This window comes from Pristis pectinata, chromosome 2, assembly GCF_009764475.1.
Source record: "Pristis pectinata isolate sPriPec2 chromosome 2, sPriPec2.1.pri, whole genome shotgun sequence".
NCBI classification, from domain to species: Eukaryota; Metazoa; Chordata; class Chondrichthyes; order Rhinopristiformes; family Pristidae; genus Pristis; species Pristis pectinata.
In genome coordinates this window covers 56,137,043-56,159,783 of record NC_067406.1, presented here as the reverse complement: position 1 = coordinate 56,159,783, position 22,741 = coordinate 56,137,043, and the positions used below count along the sequence as shown (strand labels likewise).

The following is a 22,741-nucleotide window of genomic DNA, read 5'->3' as shown; positions in this document are numbered from 1 at the left end:
ACTAAGACCCTGTATAAATGCAGTAAGACATCTTTATCTTGTCCCTTAGTTTTACACCAGCCAAGACTGGATTATCTTGCATGGTCCTATTCATCTGAATAGGATCGCCGACCCGCATTAAAGAGATGTGAAGGTTAAGATAAGATACGATAAGAAGTAGAAATAGGAGTAGGCCATTTGGCCCTTTGAGCCTCCTCCACCATTCATCAAGATCATAGCTGATCTTTTACTTCGATACTATTTTCCTGCACCATCCCCATATCCAGTTTGAATATCCAGAAATCTAATTAACTGTGTTTTGAATAAATTCTACAACTAAGCCTTCACAGTCCTGCAGAATAAAAAATTCCAAAGATTCTTCATCCTCTTCATGAAGACATTTCTTCTCATCTCAGCCATAAGTGGCCTGAGTATCCTAAGATTGTGAACCCTGTTTCTAAGACTCCTCAGTCACAGGCAACATCCTTCCTGTATTCAGCCTTTTGAAGCCTGTAAGAAATGTACATTTTGATGATATCTTCTCTCACCTTTTTAAACTCTGGAGAATACAGGTCAAGTCTGTTCTTCCACTATTACTCCCTGTTTGCTGTTTCTTTGCCAGCTTTTTATCCATGCTTCCCTGGTCCCATTTATTCCATGGCCTTCCATCTTGATGACAGACCCCATTAAGTGACATCCTATCAAATGCCTTTTGGAATTCCATGTAAACCACATCAAACACATTCACCTCATTGACTCTCTCTGTTTCTTCATCAAAAAACCCTTTCTCCAGCATATATTTGGAAGGTCACTTTTCTCTTCAAATGGTAGCCATGAGGTAGCACGTATATGAGAGAGAACAAAGATTTGTTGAAGATGCAGGAGGAGAAGGTGTTGCTGGAGATGTGCTGACTGTATTGTGAGAAGTAGGAAGTCCTTGGAAGGAGGAATTCCAGGAAGATGGAATTCAGTATCAGGTGGGCAAGGAGGTGGGCGTAGTCAACAGTCCAATACTATAGGGACATCAAAGAGGATGAAGAGGACTAGTGGAATGCAATCACAATTGCATTGGGATATCACCACTAGTCTTGACTGGCACAGAAGAGGAGTTGAGGCCTCGGGCAGATCCACCATGATTGTACTGAAAGGTAGGGCAGGTTTAAGGGGCTAGCTTAACTACTCCTGCTCCTATTTTCTTGTTTCTTAAACAAAATGTTGTTGCAAGCAGCTCTTGTATGTTGGCAAAAGGATTTGAGCAGGGGAATGTGCATCAGTGGACACAGAGCTAGGGAGTTACAATGTATTCAGGAACCTTAGAAACCCTTTTCCCAGGGGAGAAATGTCAAATACTAGAGAACATGCATTTAAGGGGAGAGGGAAAAAAGTTTAAGGGAGATGTGTGGGACAAGTTTTTTATGCCTGTGGGACAAGTAGTTTGTGCCTTGAATGTACTGCCAGCGTTAGTGGTGGAAGTAGATATGATAATGGTGTTTGAGGTTTTTAGAGAGACACATGAATATGCAGGATATGAATTGTGCAAACATAAGTGAATTAGTTTAATTTGGCATGTGTTCAGCACAGACATCGTGGGCCAAAGGGCCTGTTCCTGTGCTTTACTGTTCTTCGTTCTGTATGTTTTATGAAATAAAGTTTACAGATGGGCCAAAAAACAGATATAGGCTTTGGAGGAGGAAATGAAGAGCCGCATGAGGCACTAATTTTAAGGCATTTGCACTAGTGTCACTAATTTTCCACTTTCGGGAAATCAGTGAAACTAGTTCAAATGAGATTCCCCTGAACAGCTTTGAAGTGACCCTGGCCTACACCACCGTCTGTGATTGTGATTGCAGTGCACTAGTTCACTTGTCCTCTTTCACCACTCTGCAGTGCTGCTGGGAACTCATACTTACTCCAGGAAAATAAAGGCAAGGAGTCAACTAACTGTTTCAATGGTCCATGGCATATTTTTATTTGCATTTATTTAAATAAAAGAATATTTCCTGAATTCATTAAGAAACCTATAATGTAGAACATCAAGATGTCCCTAAATTCTACACAATCAATAAATATCTATGTATCTAAAATGAATTTTCCTGGTTTCAAGAAAAAAAAAGAAAAACCAGATTTGATAGATATACTCCAGCTTCCTGTATCTGCTTTCCACCTTCAAATCTGGCTCAGTGATTGGCAAGGACACAGAGGCTAAGTTCAAAACATTGGTCCACAAAACATGTTCCTGAAACTGATGCCAACTGCAGCAATCGAACATTACTAGAAAGAATTGCAATTGTTCACCAAGTCATCACCTCCCCACTTTGACATTAGAGGAATGAATAATAGGGTAACTGCGTGGTATGTCAGATTTCTTAAAAAGAATAAGTTATCAATTATTCTAAATTAATATGTTCTGGAAGCTAATGCATAATAATTAATGTTTATATATTTTCTCCAAATAAACTTTAATAGGCATTTGACTTCATCATATTTCAATATCAATTTACTGAAAGAAATCTTCAAAAAATCTCAACCTCCTCACAGAAAATAGATAATGGGAAACAACAGAATACTCTGTTCATTTTCCAGTGGAAGACGGTGAAATATATTGTACATGAATAAAGCAGATGCTGGTCGTGAAAGGTATTACTCAGAATTATGAGCACAGAGTGTTTCCTTTACTCTGCTGGTAAATCTTTGTATCTCATAACTGTGATGATATATTTATTATAAAGGTTACATTTTAATTTTATTGAACACTTAACCAGCAGGCAACTTAGTGATTCTATTATTATGCAAGGAACATCACAGGTTTAAGCACATTGTGAGAGTATGGGTTAAAGTTTCTATTAGTTTTGTAGTCAGATCTAGCATAATCTGTCAAGCTGGTGCAAAAGATCTGGGAATTTTAAACACAGGTGAATTATGCCCAAAACCACTTCAGTTACAAAAGACCTTTTGTAGAAACTTGAACTGTACCCTAACCAGTGCCACTCCAAGTGCATTTTGAGTATAATTCTGTAATTGTGATCAATACAGAAAAGCTACTCCAATATGTTTGTCATTGATGAATTTGCAGTGGTTAGGACAGATAGTGATTCTGCCATGAGTCAAAGAATAAATTCTTAATTCATCGCACTTTGTTTCTTGCTTCTTGAAAAGAAATAAAAAGCTGGAATATGGATGAATATGATTGCCAAATCTAAACAATGTTGAGCTGCAGTTAAAATAATTAGAAAAATATGAATTTTATGCTGATCAGTGAATATTCTATATCAAATCTATTGTTGATAGAAAAGTGACATAGAATAAAAATCACCGTTCATTTTGCATCCAATTTTCTCTTCTTTCTTAAAACAGGTGACTCAAACTGGAGAAGGAAGCTGGACTAGTTAGACAGTTCTTACAAACAGCCATCTCCTGCCCACTATGTCTCATTCAGTGTTGCAATGTTGAAATCAAAGTAAGCAGGAGATGGCAAGTTTAAAGGACAAGGCCATGGGTATACCTTCTTCTGAGAAGGGACACTTTCTTCATGAAGTGAGCTTTGCCATCAAGAATCCCTGCCATGGAATTAGCAAATGCCTATGACCCTTCAGTTTACTCTAACATGGAACCAACGTGCAAAAGTAATCAGTGCATACTGCCCAATCCTAGAAGCTTCAGGTGACACCAAGACACACTTCTACTCCAACTTTGAAAAAACCTTGTTTGCATCTCATAGGGAGACAAAATGATAATCCTGGATGACTTCAATGTCAGGGTGGGAAGGGAAGGGACATAATCGGCAAGGAGGGAATAGGGGATGTTAGCTCCAACAGCATCCTTCTCTTGACAAAATCTTTGAAGCATTGCCTCATCATAATGAGCACCCTCTTTCATTGTAGAGACAAGCACAAGATAACATGGCAACACCCCCTCTCTAAGCACTGGCACCTATCCAATTATACCATCATCTGAGCAAAGGACTACAAAGATGTTCGTATCACCTGTGTCATGACAGACACTGATGACTTCTGGTTTGATGACGCCTTATGTGCTGAATATTTCCATCAACCTTGCTCCAAATCATCAGCATCAACAAATACATTGTCACAAAAAAATCATTGTTGAAGCTCTCAAGGATCCTGCAAAGGCAGCTCTTCTCAGACAATGCCTCACAAATATCCTGTCAAATCCCAGTCCACAGGAGCCACATAATTTGCACCAAGAGAAAATAAGACAGGTTTGATGAGTATGGCAAGGAGTTTGAGGTGTTAGTTCACTACGAATGTAAAGTGGTCATCTGTTGAAAGTTCCATCTTTATTCAAGTGATATAGCTCACAGACAGAGGTCTAGTAGAAAACTCTGACCTAAAGAACAGATAGTGCATGGAGAGAGCACAGGAGGTTCAGCTACTCGTGGACAGCAATGACTTTCCTGGGGTCTTCAAAGCTGTGAAAGCCACCTATGATCCAAACATCCAGCTTATTCTGTTTCCATTTCTCAATCCTCTTGCACTGGGATTGAAAAAATCTGGAACTCATTCCCCAAATGCTGTGTGGATGGTAGATTAAACACAATTTTCATTACTGAGTTCATTATAATTTTTAAACTAAGATTATGAAGGGGATAGGAAGCAAAGGCAGGTATCTAGAGACCTAAATGGCCTGTTTCTATGGCCATCTGACATGCATAGGTTCCTGATAACAGCAGCTTAATTTCAGAATTCTCACCTTTGATTTACAAATTCATCCACAGCACCACCCCTCTATATCTCCGTGATCTCCTTCAGTCCTATAACATCCAATGATATCTTTGATCCTCAAATTTTTAGCTTTTGAACATCCCCAAATTAAATCACTCCTTAGCGGTTGGGACTTTTCTCAGCTGGCAAGGTTGTACACTCTGAAGTCCCATCCATAAATCTCTCTGTCATGCTGCTTTGCTTTCCTGCTTTAAGACCTCTTAATCCTATATACTGTAGATGACCAAGCTTTTGATCAGCTGCCTTAACATCTATATATGTGGCTGGGTATTACATTCTGTTTTGATGACATTCCATCAAGCACATAATAATGTATTGCCACAATAAAGGTCTTGTGTAAGTATAAGTTGTTTGCATTGTGAAAGGAAAAGCTAACTATAAACTATATGTATTAAAACATATTCCTACATTTCAATAGTAACTCAATTTCAAAAGTATCTCATTTACTTTAAAGCGCTTTGAGAATTTCTGAGATTGAAAGTTGCTACATAATTGTAATTCATTCTTTCCTTCACTGGGCAAAGCAAATATAGAGGTGTATTAGTCATGAGCATTTGGCTCTGTTTAGGTATCAGGATTAGTTTACTTCAGATATGTATAATGTAAAACTGCTTGATATACTTCATTTGCAACAGCGCTAGTCAATTTTACATTTAAGTTTTGATTCTATGTGGATACTGCCTGCTATATATGAAGATTGCCCCATGAGCTACAATATTCCATTTTAAAATCCATTGGAAACTCATGTGTCAGGCTGAGTTTATAGCAAAATCCATTGTAAATATGTCAATATCTAAATTGCGTCACCACTTTCACTTCTAGGTAGCCCTGTGATATATCTTCATGGTATTATAAATCTGCCATGGTAACTACAGGTCAGAAATGAGATGTTGCTGTTTAGTAAAGGCTGATAACCTTATAATCATATTCCCTAGACATGAGTGACCGCTTACCAAATGATGATCTTTCCCACTTTAGTATCTGCTTCAAAATAGTAATGTAAATCTTAAGTCTACTGAAGAAAGTCGTGATGCAGGGTTTTGACCTGAAGCATCAACTCTTTTCTCCCCGCAGGTGCTGCTTGACCCATTGAGTTTCTCCAGCAGTTTGTTTTTTTTAGTCAAGGAATGTATTTATTTAATTAAAAAACCTAATCATTCAGCCTATGACAGTACTCTACAGGTTTACCCTTCTCTTTAATAAAAATAGAAAGTGCTGGAAACACTCAACAGATAAGACAACATCTGCAGAAAGAGAAGCAGAGTTAATGCTTCAGGTCAAAAAATCTTCATCAAAACTGGGAAAGAGAGAAAAAAACTTTTACATTCTGCAGAGAGTGGGGGAAAGGTGAATTGGAGAAAGAAAATAACTCTGATAAGGTGGGGCCAGGATTGGCATTATGACAAACTGTTAATGAAGCTATCTGGTTGATAGATTGATGAGGGCAGTTAGCCATAGAGAAAACAAACAAAGGAGCATGTAAAAACAGTGAAATACAGGCCAAAACTGCAGGAAATACCCAGCCAATCAGGCAGTGTCAACGGAAAGAGAAAAATTGGATTCATATTACAGATGGATAACCTTCAGCAGAATTGTTCAGATCTGTTACAGAGGGAGTGTTACCTGAAACTGTTGAATTCAATATTGAGTCCCTAAAGCTGCAATGTGTCCAGACTCAAGTTTACATTGAGCCTCATTGGAACTGTGCAGGAAGCTACAGACAGATTGGTCAGATTGGGAGTGGGATGGAGAGTGACAGGCAACTGAAAGCTTAATATTGCCTCTAAATATGGAATGAAGATTTTCCACAAAATTTACATTTGGTTTCTCCAGGATAGAGAAGACCAGGCTGAGCTCATGGAAGGCAATACACTAGACTGGAAGGAGTGTAATTGAATCACTGCTACATGGAAGGACTGTTTGTGTCCCTGGATGGTGAGAGAGGAAGAGGTAACAGAACAGGTGTTGCATCTCTTGTGGTGGTTGTGCATGGGAAAGTACCAAGAAAGGTAGCATGCTTGGTGGAGATGAAAGAGTGGGCAAGGGAGTTATGAAGGATTTGAGTCCCTTTGGAAAGCTTATAGTGGAGGAGAAAACAAGATGCATCTGCTGGAAAACAAATAAAACTGCAGATGCTGGAATCTGAAGCAAAGACAGAAATGCTGGAAGAAGTCAGCCAGTCAAGCAGCATCTGTGGAAGGAGAAACAGTTAATGTTTAGGTTGCAGACCCTTCATCAGAACTGAGAAAGCGAGAAAGCAAGTTAGTCTAAGTAGCAGAGAAGGTGGAGCAAAGCGAAGTGATGTAGCTATTGAATGGAATACAAACAGAACATTGGAAGAAATCAGCGGGCAGAGCAGCATCTGTGGAGGGAAAAGATGTAGGTCAATGTTTCAGGTTGAGACCCTGCATCATGAGTGAGAGGGAAGAGGAAAGATTGCCAGTATAGAGCAGTATGAAAGAGGGGTTGGACAAAGGCTGGTGGGTGATAGGTGGAAGCAGATGGGGAGAGGATGATTGGCGGATAGAACCAAGTGGGGTGAGGGATGAGAAGGGTGAACAAAGGGAGAAGAAACTGGGTGGACAGATGAGTATGTGGGAGGAGAGCCACCAGGGTTGTGGCTTACCTGAAAGTGGAAAATTCAGTGTTCATACCAGACAACCCAAGTAGAATATGAGATGTTGTTCTTCCAATTTGCATTTGGCCACTCCGTAGCAATGGAAAAGGCCGGGGATAGATGGGCTGGTGTGGGAGTGGGAAAGAGAGTTAAAATTACATGCTCATCAAGTATTTTGCTCCATGCAGTTTCCAGTGTGAAACCTGAAGAGAGTTGATATTCTGGTGGGCAATAGCCTCCAGCAGTTAAGCAAATGTTCTGCCCCCAAAATGATGCTACATCTAGCTGGGTTCTCTGAAGGAAACTACTTTCTTTCTACATGCTGAGTGAAGTTCAAACCAATCCCCACCTCCAAGATGAAAACCGAGATTTGCAGGAGGGAAGGTGAGCTCTTCCTTGCCCCAAGCCCACCCAACACACCCCTCTCTGCAGCAGATGGACTTGTTGGAACTCAAGCTTCCCTGTTAGAGTGACCTTGCTCATCACCCTACCCCTGTGAGGAGGCTCCACTCTCAGCTTGTTCTCCTCTCACTTTCCCTTATCCTTCATAAGTTCAATTGTTCCCTCCACTCACGTGAGTTAGCTGAATGCCATGTTTGGTTAATGTTATATGGAGGTTGAGCAGTAATAAATAAGTGGTGCCATTTCATGGCATTAAACTCATGATCGTCGTGGAATCATATACCGACAAATGGTCTAAACGTCAGCCGATCCACGTTCCAAAGGTCCATCCAGTGGCCGATGCCTGTTCTAGTCTTTCTTCTGATTTCAGAATGTGCAGAACACAACCTGCTCTTCCTTCCCATGTTCGAATTCAGTTCAGCGGCAAACATTCAGCAACAAAGGTTCGTGTAATTATTAAACCAATAAATTCTGCAGTTGTTCAATTAATTATTTATCGGGTAATCGATACGTTGAACTTGTAAATATAGTTATAACATAGTTTTTTTCTTTATTCATCCAAACCAAAGTACATAATTTTGGCATTTAATAAAACAAAGTCGAGATTTTAAACATATTGTCAATGGAAACAGCCCTAAAGCAGCCATAAATCAGATGTCAAATACGCTGAGAGATCTATTAAGTATTTTATCGATAATATTTAAGGTAATTCAGTCATTTCTACACCAGAATCCGGATTGTCGAATAACTGAAATTAAGCACCGTATATAATACAATACATTGACAACAGTGCAAATGTTTGAATTATGAAGTGATTATAACTTCCAAAAAATGTATATTTTAGGCCGGTTAACTAAAAATGCTATTGTAGGAATCAGAAATAAACAACGCAATATGCAATTTTGTATATTGCACTTACAAGAAAATGAACAAAATCAGCAACTTGAGTTGAATTGTTATTTTTATCTTGTGAAATACTTTGGAATTTGTTTTAAACTTAGGAAACTTTCAGTGCATTCCCAGGCACGGGAGACAGCGGAGGAGGGGAGGGGAGGAGGGTCACTGACGTCATAGCCTGTAATCCATAGACATCCCACCAGGAATTGTGTTAGTGGCTGACTTTGGAAATGCTTTTACATGACTCTTTCACTTTACCCACATCGTTACAAACTTGTTTTGAATCGCTGGAAATGTGATGATTCCGAAGAACATTACCTTCGATCCCGCTCTCTGGTGGAGTGGATTAAAAAGTAGGAATAGCATTCTCTTTTTGCCTGGTAATCCCCGGAATCTTATCTGCTCGGGAACTGTCGAATCCATCTGGTGTGGTAAGTCTTTGCAATGGAGTACATTACAGTGATTTCAGATTGATGCTATTTCAAGCGAGGCCTTGTAATTTCAGGTGTGTTCGTTTTATTTTGCTCTGACATTCAAACAGATGGATATCGGAGACAACATACCTCACATTGATATAAAATTAATTTTGTGAGGTGCAGTTTCTCAAAAGTAAACGTAAAAGAAAGCTCTGGAAACTCGATTTGTTGGAATAAGCAGCACGATTTTCAAAGCACAGATCAAGTTGTTTCGAAAATAATCTAATGATTGTAACAAAGAAGAATGCACACCACAAAAGTCCAGTTAAAGGATGCATTTAGTGATGTTTTTACTGAAATTGTGTGATTACTTAAGTTTGCAGCCTTGAGTTCTACAGCAACGACAATCGCCATCGCACCATCTAAAAATCCTTCTGCGGCAATATTGTAAAAGAGCGCCTCCGTGCGTTTAAGGCCCAGAAGGCACTAAACAAAGTTCAAAAAGCAGACCCCCATTGAAGGCAATCGTCTGTTTCCTTTCCGATGAGTACTTCATTAAGGCACAGCTCAGAAAGGGCTCAGTTGTATAACTTTATACTTTCACAGTGTTCTTTTTGCGAGTCAAGAATGGGCTTTCTTAGGGAAACACAGGAATTTATGTTTTCCAAATTACTCACAGACGTAACACCAAGAAGAAAGTGATTTTTAGAAAAGCATTCCAATAAAATATGCAAGGTGCAGACTTTTCACAACAAGTCAAATCGACGCGTCAGTCAGTTTGCCTGGTACATGCAATAATCCTCCTTAAACTCCATAACAAGGATTGATCAATGTGACCTTTTTACCCGGAACTAGGTTGGAAATCAATATTGCGATGATTAATACGTCTTTTTGTTCTGTCAATGATAATAGTTCTAACTGCAGTTCTTTTCAAAGTTCGGGTGAGACTTTCGCCTGGTCCAATTTGATTTCGGCTCTGGGGTTTCAACATACTGACTTTTCAGATATTAAGTAGTTTCAATAAAGTTTTGATTAGTGTGTGACATGGGAAGCATTGTAACCAAAAGAATATGTTTTACATATATTCTGGCTACAGTGACTACTCGAATAATCCTCTTGGACCAATTGAAACTTATCCTTAATTTCTCAGTCTTGGAATCCCTCATTTCAAAGTATGAAATTCTTGATCAAACTGCTTGAACAGGAAATTGGTGACAACTGTACTTCATCCTCGAGGTGCATGTTGGCAGCAGTCAGAGTAAATCAAACTGCTGTCCAGATTACATGATGCAAGCATAGTGCAAGAAGGACAAACTTTCCCTAGGGCACATTCATTTCAATTTTTGGACCTTGGAAGGTTATTAGCAATTAATGCTGTGCTATGCAATATTTGAATGCTATCGATCTTCTTTGCTTTTTGGGGGAGGGGCAGTGTTCTTTTCGATCAAGTAAGGTCAATAAAAATGTCTCAAAATAGAGGCAATAGTGTTTTTCCAATGTGGTGCCATGCTGTTTTGCTGACTTTCCTGTTGATAATAGTTCTAGGTTTAGAATAGTCCTTTTGTAAATATCATTGGCATGGCACAGTTGCCGTTCATTGGTTTGTATTGGAAAATCAAATGAAATGAAATTGTTGCCATTCTGTCATTTCAAGTGTATGCACGGAGCCATCCACACTCCACATTATATATAGTACTTACAATGTTGTTCCTAACTTTGCGAATGGTGGATGGTTCACGCCAGCGGTCAACAAACTAGTCTGTGTAGCACATCCCTTTCGGCATGTTTGAGAATAGTTCTCATTCGGTATTATCCTCGCGGTTACAGCGGCTTTTGGTTTGGGGAGGGATATGTTATGACTGGTTAGACCTTTGTTCGTTTGCACAGCTCTTTGTATTATATGTTGGTTGCTTTGAAATATTATAAGGCGCTTCAGAGAAACTGAGTTTCATCTGATTCTGATAATTGTATAGTTTTTGGAATGTATACCTTTCTCTTTGCGCGACGGTACTGCATCGTGACGGAACAGGGAATACTCGGGTTAGGAGTGGAATGGGAAAATTTACAAGTAGTTCAAACCATTGAGAAACTTAAGAGATCTGGAGCCTTTTTAACTTAATACCATTAAAATTAGTTTCCACGAAGTTAAAACGAAACAGTTTTGCGGTTGCTTTATTTTGATCAAAAGACGTACACTATTTACTTGAATGGGAGAATAATTGCAAGCAGGACTAAGGGCGGAATGAATTCAGGAGTGCATGGAGAAAGAGAGAGAGAGAGAGAGAGGGGGGGAAGGTCGCAGTGTGTGTGCAGGAGCAGAAGGTACCCGGAGCTGCTGCATGCCAAGGGAAGGTAGTGCCGGGCACGGCGCATGCTCGCCGCCAGCAGCGGCCGGACCGGCGAGGGGAGAGAGAGGGAGTGAGGCACTTTTACCATGCAGCGTTCAGCCAGGACAAAGCCGCTGGCCGCCTCCTGCCCGAGTTAATGTCTCCGGCGGCGTGGGCTGGCGGGAGAGAGGGGCGCGCCGCTCCGGGAAAGTTTGCGGGCTGTTGTGGGAGCGAGTGCGGGGCCCGGAGCCCGGGCAGGGGGCTTTGTGGCAGGGCGACAGCCCGGCACCGGACCGTGAAGCGCCAGGCACCGTGAGTTCTCCTTCCCTCCGGCTCTCCCTCCTTAAGTTTTACACTCGAGGGCATTCCCGAGTCCTTAAGAGGGAAAAAAAAAGCCATTCTTGCCGTGCGTAGCGCTCCTTCAGAAAGTTTGCAGTGGAGTTTGTTTCGGGAGCTGCTGCCTGGACAGTGTCCGGGGGGGGGGGGGGGGATCTCGGACGGGGGTGGTCCGGGAGGGCGATGGGCTGGGGGCGGGGGTTCGAGCCGGCAGCCGGGCGACGTGCAGGCACCTCCAGCAACGTGACCGGCAATCTGCCACCGGGTTTTTAACCGATCAAACTTCGATTCTTTTGTGCGAATTTGATTTTGCGTTTTGTTTAATTTTCCGCTCCTCGCCGGGGTCTCACTCGGCAAAACAAAAGACTTTTCAGGAGTCACGGCTGGGTCGTGCAGTTTCCACGAGTGCGAAAAAAAAAGCTTTTCGGGTTCTCTGATCCTGATCCTTCTCGCCGGGTGGAAGGAATTGGAGCCTTTTACAATGCAGCTTCTAACCGGTCTCCAAGCAGCACTGTGATGAGCAGAGCGATGCTCTGTGTGTTTGTGCATGTGGGAGGGCAGATTTGTTGTACTGTAGTCAGCAACGAGGTTCGAGGTTGGAAATTAGAGTGATTCCTGGCGAGCTTGGCGCCTTCTGACCGATCGGGACCTACTTGTTTAATTTTAAACGATGCATCTTGGTAATCCAACTCGGCACCAGCATACAAGGCAGCCCTGATCATTCAGAAAAGCGGTTTTGCCTTGCTCCAGGTTTATGGGGGCGTGCAGGCACACGTGGTAAGAATAACTCCTGTTCCAACAGGGGAGGTTTAATTACCGGATCAAAAGAAAACTGGAGCGTTTTCAACAGGATGGTAAACGCTCGTCCAGAGCTCGCTCAAGTGCTATCTCGATAGTGGTTGTTGGTGAGCTGGTTTCAAATCTTCCCATTGCAAATGATCCTAGTTGATGCAGTGAGTAGTTTCAGCGATTGGTAATGAATGGGTTGCTTTGCCACCTGCGTGTAGTTGTTGCTGAATCGGTGCGAGTAACCTGTTATCCTGTATCCCGTCACCTTAGCCTGGTTTTGCACCGTCGGTATTTTTTTCTTTGATGTTACAGTGCGTGGGGATGAGATGGAGATCTAATGCCAGCACTGAAATGGATTGGCCATTCTTTATCGTAAAGTCTGTAGAAGAGAAATAGTGCTATTTGTTGAAAATCCGTTCGTAACTTTGAATTGGGTTTGCAAAAAACATAGTTGGCAACGAGTAATGCACGAGTTTAAGAATTCTTCAATCTATGCTTTTATTTCTAATGGACTATTTTCGATAGAATCACACAGTTGCTAAGAAAGATTAAATATCTTCTGTGATCTTCTTTCTGTCTTCTCTCTGAAATCATACTCCTTCCACCCGTTCCAAATTTATTTCGGGGTTACAGGACATGCAGTGATTGACTGAGGAAATAGTTAGAGTAATTGGATTCCAAATGACAAACTCCTAAGATATTTTGATGTGTTTTCAAATGTTTGTCGTGTTTCACAATGATCTTTCTCTTTAGTGCTGTAGTTTTGAAATCTTAGCAATTAATTTTAGTTGTTTGGTTTGACGTATTGTTTTGTTCCTGGACAAGTGCTTTATTGTCGAGGGCGTTTGGGAGTCAGCAGCTTTGTTGTTTGACTGTTTAGGTCAAGTAGATTGACTCATAAGGTGTGTTTATGGTGGTTGGGGGGGAGCGTGGGGAGGACAGGGAGGAGGTGATGCAATGAGCTACATTTGCTTAGGTTTTTGGCTTTTGTTTTGTGAAGAGCCTGTGAGATGTATACCATCAAACAGTTAGATTTGCTATTGGAAAAGAACATATAAAACAACATTGAAATATTAATTTAAGAAATTGATTTTTTTAAGGACAGGATTATGTCCTTAAAGTAATAGAGATGGAAGAGTGATCATATTCTCTTGCTTTAATGAGCATATCGGTTAATTCATGCACTGATGGTGTTTATTTGAATAAAGTAGTCAAGGTTTGTGTTTGGGGGGGAAAAAAAACAAGATGCTGGAGGAACTCAGCATCCATGGACTGTCAACGTTTTGGGTCTGAATCTTGTTGTTTTTTCATCTAGATTCCAGTATCTGCAGTCCTTTGTTTTTCAGGGGTTTGTGTTTCTACAAATAAAAAGGGCCTTTGATGCTCTTGGGCAGTATAGATGAAGGTGAACCTGGGCAGAAATTAACTGTATAATGGAACGAATTGTAGGTGTCGTAGAAAGGAAATACAATCCTTGTCAGTTCATCACTGTTGAAGTTGAATATAGAGACTTGGTTGGTTTACTGCTGATGTTGATAAATCAGTAGTAAACTCTATAATTCCAGTGCAACAAACTGCTGGCAGAACAGTTCCTCCAGCAATTTGCTCTTTGCCTCAGATCCTAACATTTGCAGTCCCCTGTGTCTCTACAGTCCCAGAGATCCTTAGCTACTCAGTAACAGAATCTGCCTTTATTCATCACAAATAACTGAATATCATTTGCCAGGCAGGTAATTTGGTATCCTTTGTTTTAGGCCAGATTACATGTGTTAGTGTCATTGTACGTCAAAATCAGACCTAAATAAAGTTGGAGTTATCAATAAACTGGCAGAATACATGTTGAAGACTTCTGGGCATGTTTGGACATGTCTGGTTAATGTTGCTGTTCCCTTTACTGATTGTTAATGTTTAAAATCTTGCTGAGAACTTTAAATTTTATGAAGCCAAGTTCAGTATGAAGCTTCATTTAGAAGAAGCACCAACTAGACAAAGGGCTGGTGGTCGAGATTCATGATGGCCCTTGTTTTCTCGTGATTACATTAGAACATTTGAAAATTGGAAGTGCTTGATTCTCTGATCCACACTCTGAGGTACTCTGTTGGAAGGTGTACCTCACAACATTTATCCTATCGATTATTTGGTTAATATAATAACTGTAGAACAAAATACTCCTGCAGACCTATTCAGATAACTAGTTTTATTCTTTTTTACATTATTAACATTCTTTGGGCAATATATTTTAAAATTCCAAGCATGCATGTTGCTTTAAGAATTCTGTTTTCTAGATGTAGATATTGTGCATAGACTAAGGATCAATCACATTTTATTTTGGATCTGTAATAGAATAAATACATTGGTCTGAGTTTGTGGAGGATAACTGGAAGAGAGTTGGGGTTGTGATGAAAAAAAAATTAACAAAAACATGCGCAGCAAAGGACAGTGTTGCAGGTATTACTATTGTATTTACCAATTTAGTTGAAATTTATTACATAACCAATACATTTATCTTGTGATTCTTTAATAACCAAAAAAACTTGATGTTGTTCTGCTAATCAATGATAGTCCTGTCATTGGAAAAAATACCCCTGAGCTGATCTAAAAGTAGAAGCTGAATGTGTTCAGCCTTACATAGAGCATCCTCAAATAAATAACAACATATGGGATTGTGATTTATAAGCAGTTATTTAAAAAAAAATTCCTTTGTCTCCAAAACAAAATGAAAAGTATAAGGTAAAGTTTTCATAAATAAGGGATTTTTAAAATTATTTTCCCCAGATTACTCTTATTGCTGTGGTTCATCTTTTTTTTCTATTTTCCCATGGGTCTCCAAGACTCCAGCTTCCCTGCATCTCATTTCCTTCCATGAATGGCATCTTTCATTCTTTGCTGTACCTAAAATATTTATTGATTTCTTTTTTCTTCCCCCCCAACACACACACACACACACACACACACACACACACACTCCCATTTACATTGTCAGCTTCCTTCTCATTCTCTGTGATTGCGATCTCCCAGTTTTTGTAATAGTTTTGACAAAATAAAAACTGCTTCATGTTTTCAGGTGGTGACAGCCCCGTTCTTATCAGGATTGAGATGGTACATTATTTAAAGATCTACTTTCTTCTCAAATGGACAATGAGTTTTCTATTTGTTTTGAATTGCCAAATGAATAAAGTCATCTCACCATAGTGTTATTTGCCACTTTTAAGCAGTGATGGGTTACCTTTAGTCCTCTGTCAGCTATTCTATTTCTTTCAATGACATCTCGGACTTGGTGGAACTTCTGTGTTGCCTTGAAAAAGCTCAATTTACTTTTTCTTTCCCACGCTGTTAATGAATAAGTCTGTCCAAGGTTTATACCCTTCATTGCTAGGTTGCTTTTGCAGAACTTTATAATCAAATTTGGACATGATATAAGCAAAATCTTATGATTTGCTGTGAGTCTTCTATCTTATGGCATTTTGCTTCTTTCCACAGCAGTTTTCTTTCTCATAGCTTCTGAATAGTACTGCAGTTGTTTTGATTTTTCATGTTTAATGCTTCAAATAAACCATCTTACACACCCTTCCTCCTTTATTTATTCCAACCCTGTTGGAATGAGACTCATTGCATAATTTACTCCATATGACTAACTGTTTCCTATGATCTCAAAAAGTGAAACTCTTTGCATTCCTTGACAGGCTTTATCCTGCACTGGAGACCTTTTGATTTTGGTTTCTAAATAAGAAATAACAGACTAATGACCAGCTGAACAAAGTGTAGGGTTTGTAGTGACATATGCATCTGATGCTATTTTTATAGAAGGAAAATACATATTTTATTGTAAGCCTTTTCACTTAAGGAATTGAGGCTAAAGCTATTTTAAGAATGTGCTAAAATAGAAATTGATTTCTTGTCTTTACACAAAAACCACGTGTTTTGGAACCATCTATTGACTCCTCAAGTATAGTAAAAAGTCCTCCTGAAGTAAATTAGCTACTGGGCAGCCAGCTAACATGCAAAACAAAATAGTGAACTTGATCTTACTATCCACTGGAAATTGCAGCAAATATGAGCAAAACTAGTGCTCATAATAAATGCATTGTGGTTTCGACTATAATGTATGGCTTTCCCAAGACAGCAATACACCCATAAGGTCAAGAAGACTGTAAAATTTTAAGAACAAAACTAAATTAGTTTCTGCAGCAAGATAATCCATTGTTATGGCGACTTAATGTTGTGATTGCTATCAGTGATCTTTTTCTTAATCTGTGTTTTATAAGTTTGGAAAATTTTCAGCATTGTGGCAGTTTTTGTTTTTACACAGTATCTACTAGTTTAAGCCATTCCAGAAGAAAAGGATATGTACGACTTAACAGGGTTATTATGGATCATGACGAGCATTTTAAATGATCAGTTCTTATTACTTGATTCAGTTCATATATTTCTTGCAGCAAAACAGGATTAAACAATAAATAATAATCACAAAGTCTTCGAGCTTGACAATCTAATTGCACCAACATTTAATTGAACTTTGTATTAAAGCAACAAGCAATTGATAAACATAGATCAGTGACCCATGTGAGTTAACATTATGCCCAGAGCAAAGTACGCCAGAGCACTCAGTGGGGGAGAAAAGAAAGATTTTCACATGCCTTTGTGAGAACCTTGCTATGGGTATTCAGTTCTTCAGAAATTTTGTAGATTCTGGAAGACTTCCCATGACTAAGTAGTCTATCAGCAGTTATTGTAAAGCTTCTCTATAATGACTCACTGTGAGTGATGTGCAAGAGGGCTACTAATGTCTGCAAAACACATTCCAGCAAGAATATATTTTTTCAGGAAAGGTAGAGAGAAAATTGGAGAACTAAATTTCTGGTTTTTGATTGAATTCCCATCATGCCTGGCGCTTATTTGGGTTTATGGACCATACAGTGGAAGTAATGGAAAACAAGCTTCGGATTATGAAGAAAAATGGCTTTATGTTGTGCCAATACCACTTGCTCTCTCAAAGTTGGTGCAAACCAATTGTAAAACTGAATGGATTCATTAAGAGGACATCTTTCTGAAGTCCAGTCTTTGCACGACATTATGGTTTATATTTGGCTTGAGCAGGCCATGGGATTTCACTGCAGCCCCAGTGCCACATCAATAGGGGACTCTGCACGATTAAAAAGATGCTGAAGTGCAAATGATAAGTGGGGTTATGGAAAGGGTATTCCTTTCATCAGTCGGGTGTGCATTGGCCAGGTTTGCCTGACCACTAACGTTGTAGTTCAGATTATAGTGGATAGTATGCACTCAGATATCTGACTTGATGTTGGTTGAACCTCCTCAGTTACAGCACAGTCATGTAAAATCACCTTTTTGTGTGCAGAAAGGAGAAGAAATAGAAAATTGAGCCAATATATACTTCAATTATTTTATCATATTTTATAGAACATTTTTATGGATTCTCTTTTGTATATTCTAGTTTGTTGCGGATGTGATTATTTTGTTATTAGAGGGTGGGACCTTGTTTGTGATGTTTAAATGTGCTCATTTGGAAATAATAAAACTTTCCTTTTTTTTCAGGTCATTTGGTGATTGCTCAAGTGTCATCATGATGAGATCTACTGCACTACTGGTTTCTTTACTGCTTTTTCAGCTTTTAAATAGCTGTGAAGGAAATAGGAGGAAGGAACCCACATCATCGATACAATTCACACAACACCTTTATAATGCTTATATTTATGAGAATTCTGCTGCCAAGACCTATTTAGAAAGTCATCCAAAAATGGGCATATATATCACACATCCAGCATCAGAGTTTCGATATAAAATCATTTCTGGTGATCATGAAAACTTGTTTAAAGCTGAAGACTACAATCTTGGGGATTTCTGTTTCTTGCGTATTAGGACCAAGGGTGGGAATTCTGCAGTCTTAAACAGAGAGGTTAAGGACCATTATTTGCTGAATGTTAAGGCAGTTGAGAGAAAAACTAACGCTGAAGCACGGACGAAGGTTAAAGTCCATGTCTTAGATACAAATGACTTGCGGCCACTGTTTTCACCAACATCGTACAGCGTGTCTTTGGCAGAAAATACACCTCTGAGATCCAGTGTGGCCAGAGTCAGAGCCACTGATGCAGACATCGGCACTAATGGAGAGTTTTATTACAGTTTCAAGGATTGGACAGATACATTTGCCATTCATCCCACCAATGGTGTGGTTACCCTAACTGGCAGGCTGGACTACTCCGAGACAAAACAATATGATTTGGAAATCCTTGCTGCCGATCGTGGCAAGAAATTATATGGCAGTAGTGGAACAAGCAGCTTGGCAAAGCTTACTGTTCACGTGGAACAGGGAAATGAAAATGCACCAGTCATCACAGCTGTTACCCTTGTCCCATCAGATATGGATGATGATCCAACATTTGCAATTGTAACTGTGGAAGATGAAGACCCAGGAGTCAATGGAGAAATAGCTGCCTTAAACATTGTGGCAGGAGATCCCCTGCATCAGTTCAAGGCCATGAGATCAAGTCCTGGTAGCAGAGAATACCATATTAAAGCTGTTGATCAAATTGATTGGGAAAGCCAGTCTTCTGGATATAACCTCACACTTCAAGCAAAGGACAAAGGAACCCCCCCTCAGTTTTCCTCTGTGAAAGTTATCCATGTGACATCTCCTCAATCAAAATCGTTGCCCTGTAGATTTGAGAAAAATGTATATGAAGCCAGATTGAGTGAGTTTGCTCCCCCGAATTCTCCAGTTGTGATGGTGACAGCAAATCCAATGTATCCACAGATCAAGTTTGCTTTCAGATACCACGTGGATAAGTTTCATATTAACCCTGACACTGGTCTCATCACTACCAATGATTTTATTAAAGCACAAGAAGCTTCCTCCTACGAGCTTGAAGTTATAATTGTTGACAGACAGGCATCAACGAAAGTAATTGTTTATGTGGTAGATATGAATGATAATGCTCCTGAATTCAAGCAGTCGTCATATAGGTCCACTGTCAGTGAAAATGTGCCAGTTGGCACTAGTGTCCTGACTGTAAGTGCCACAGACGTTGATACCGGTGAGAATGGATACGTGACGTACAGTATTGCCAACTTGAACCCACCACCTTTTGCAATAGACTATTTCAGTGGTGACATCAGGACCTCAGAAGAGCTGGATTATGAATTGATGCCAAGAATCTATAACTTGCGAGTTCGCGCGTCTGATTGGGGCTCACCTTATCGCCGTGAAGTTGAAGCACTTGTGACTATTTTCTTAAGTAATGTAAATGACAATAAGCCATTGTTTGAGAAAGTGAACTGCATAGGTACAATTCCAAGGGATCTAAAAATTGGTGAACAGATCACTACTGTGTCTGCTATTGATGCAGATGAGATGCAGCTTGTAAGATATCAGATAGTAACAGGGAATGAATTAGATTTATTTGACTTGAATCCTAACTCTGGTGTTCTTGTGTTGAAGCGACCTTTTACTGATGGACCTGGTGTCACAGGTTCCTTTCATTGTCTACAGATTACAGCTACAGATGGAGAGAACTTTGCTACTCCAATGTACATCAACATCACTGTCACAACCAGTCGTAAACAAGTTAATTTGCATTGTACGGAAACTGGAGTGGCTAAATTCTTAGCAGAAAAGCTTCTCCAGGCAAATAAGATCCACAATCGTGGCGATGCTGAAGATTTGTTTTCTGATAATCATTCAATTAATCGCCATGCACCACAGTTTGACAGTTCTTTTCCAGGTGTAATTCAAGTTAAAGAGGACAAGCCAGTTGGAACAAAATTATTGTTTATAAATGCTACAGATTTTGACAATGGCTTCAATGGGAAATTGGTCCATGTAATTTCTGGAGGTGATAATGACAGCAAGTTCATTATTGACATGGAAACAGGATGGCTAAAAGTATTCTCTCCTCTTGACAGGGAAAAGAATGATCATTATACACTTAATATAACTGTGTATGATCTTGGGATACCTCAGAAGTCTGCTTGGCGTCTGTTAGATGTAAACATACTAGATGCAAATGATAATAGGCCAGAATTTCTGCAGGATATGTATTCCGAAGTAGTGAGTGAAAACAAAGAAGTGGGAAGCAAAATTATTCAGCTTGAAGCAACAGATCAGGATCTGGGTGCCAATGGAGAAGTCAGATATTCTATTCTGACAGACACAGATGTGTTTGCAATTGATAGTGTAACTGGAATTGTGACGGTGAAAGGGTTACTCGACAGAGAAAAAGAACCTGTTTACTTACTGAAGGTTGAAGCTAGAGATCAAGCTGAAGAGGAGCTTCAGCTGTTTTCGACGGTTATGCTAAAAGTGACTTTGGAAGATGTCAATGATAATGCGCCAGAGTTTATTCCCCGAAACTATCATATTAAAATTCGAGAAGATTTACCAGAAGGAACTGTTGCAATGTGGTTGGAAGCCTACGATCCTGATGTTGGGCAAAGCAGTCAAGTACGTTATAGTCTGATAGACAGTGGAGAAGGGTATTTTGATGTGGATAAACTAAGTGGAGCTCTTCGCATTGTGCACAAACTAGATTTTGAGAAGAAGCAGTTCTATAATTTGACTGCTCGTGCAAAGGATAAAGGACGACCAGTTTCTTTATCTTCAACCTGCTACATTCAAGTAGAAGTGGTGGATGTAAATGAGAATTTATATGCTCCTGTGTTTCCTTTCTTTGTGGCTAATGGATCTGTCAGTGAAGATGTTCCTATTGGTACATCAGTAATGACTATAACAGCTTATGATAATGATAGCGGCAGAGATGGGGAAGTTAGATATTCCATAAGAGATGGATCTGGACTTGGAGTCTTCACAATTGATGAAGAAAAAGGTAAGCCGATTTTAAATCTTACCTAGTCTTGGAAAAATTAGTTTTTCTTTGTGCTGATGTATCTGATGCTGTAATGCCAATGTTTTGTCCTATTGCACTTCTTTCTACTGTCCCTAATTTGAAAAATACACTTGTCTTTCAGATTTGAAGAATTCAATTTGATATAAAGGGTTAGACTTTAGAACTAGGTTTAAGAGAGAAAGTAATATGAAGCAAAGTTTTGGCTTCTACTTTCTAACATGAAACATAATTATGTACAGTGGCATGCAAAAGTTTGGGCACCCCTGGTCAAAATTTCTGTTACTGTGACTAGCTAAGTGAGTAAAAGATGACCTGATTTCCAAAAGGCATTAAGTTAAAGATGACACATTTCTTTAATATTCCAAGCAAGGTTACTTTTTTATTTTCATCTTTTACAGTTTCAAAATGACAAAAAAGGAAAAGGGCCCGAAGCAAAAGTTTGGGCACCCTGCATGGTCAGTACTTAGTAACACCCCCTTTGGCAAGTATCACAGCTTGTAAACGCTTTCTGTAGCCAGCTAAGAGTCTTTCAATTCTTGTTTGGGGATTTTCGCCCATTCTTTCTTGCAAAAGGCTTCTAGTTCTGTGAGATTCTTGGGCTGCCTTGCATGCACTGCTCTTTTGAGGTCTATCCACAGATTTTTCGATGATGTTTAGGTCAGGGGACTGTGAGGGCCATGGCAAAACCTTCAGCTTGTGCCTTTTGAGGTAGTCCATTGTGGATTTTGAGGTGTGTGTAGGATCGTTATCCTGTTGTAGAAGCCATCCTCTTCATCTTCAGCTTTTTTACAGACGGTGTGATGTTTGCTTCCAGAATTTGCTGGTATTTAATTGAATTCATTCTTCCCTCTACCAGTGAAATGTTCCCCATGCCACTGGCTGCAACATGAGCCCAAAGCATGATCGATCCACCCCTGTGCTTAACAGTTGGAGAGATGTTCTTTTCATGAAATTCTGCACCCTTTTTTCTCCAAACATACCTTTGCTCATTGCGGCCAAAAAGTTCTATTTTAACTTCATCAGTCCACGGGACTTGTTTCCAAACTGTATCAGGCTTGTTTAGGTATTCCTTTGCAAACTTCTAACGCTGAATTTTGTGGTGAGAACGCAGGAAAGGTTTTCTTCTGATGACTCTTCCATGAAGATCATATTTGTGCAGGTGTCGCTGCAGAGTAGAACAGTACACCACCACTCCAGAGTCTGCTAAATCTTCCTGAAGGTCTTTTGCAGTCAAACAGAGGTTTTAGAACCATAGAGCACAATACAGGCCCTTCGGCTCACCACGTTGTGCTGACCTTCAAACCACTCCTAAGACTATCTAACCCCTTCCTCCCACATATCCCTCTATATTAAATTCGTCCATATGCTTACC

General features: G+C 39.8%; 1 protein-coding gene across 8 annotated transcripts in view; it reads left to right on the top strand.

Annotated features, from left to right (window-relative positions):
- The first annotated feature begins 8,934 nt into the window (after positions 1–8,934).
- fat1a (FAT atypical cadherin 1a) overlaps positions 8,935–22,741 on the top strand; it is a 158,473-nt gene continuing 144,666 nt past the window's right edge. For 7 of the 8 annotated variants that reach the window (XM_052035490.1, XM_052035499.1, XM_052035482.1 and 4 more), the window contains exons 1-2: positions 11,369–11,692; positions 18,062–21,348. In XM_052035490.1, the coding sequence (XP_051891450.1) occupies positions 11,538–11,692; positions 18,062–21,348 (3,442 nt within the window). In that variant the 5' untranslated portion in view covers positions 11,369–11,537. Of the gene's footprint in view, positions 9,069–11,368; positions 11,693–18,061; positions 21,349–22,741 lie in introns of those variants that run through there. The other variant, XM_052035519.1, reaches the window with a different exon arrangement.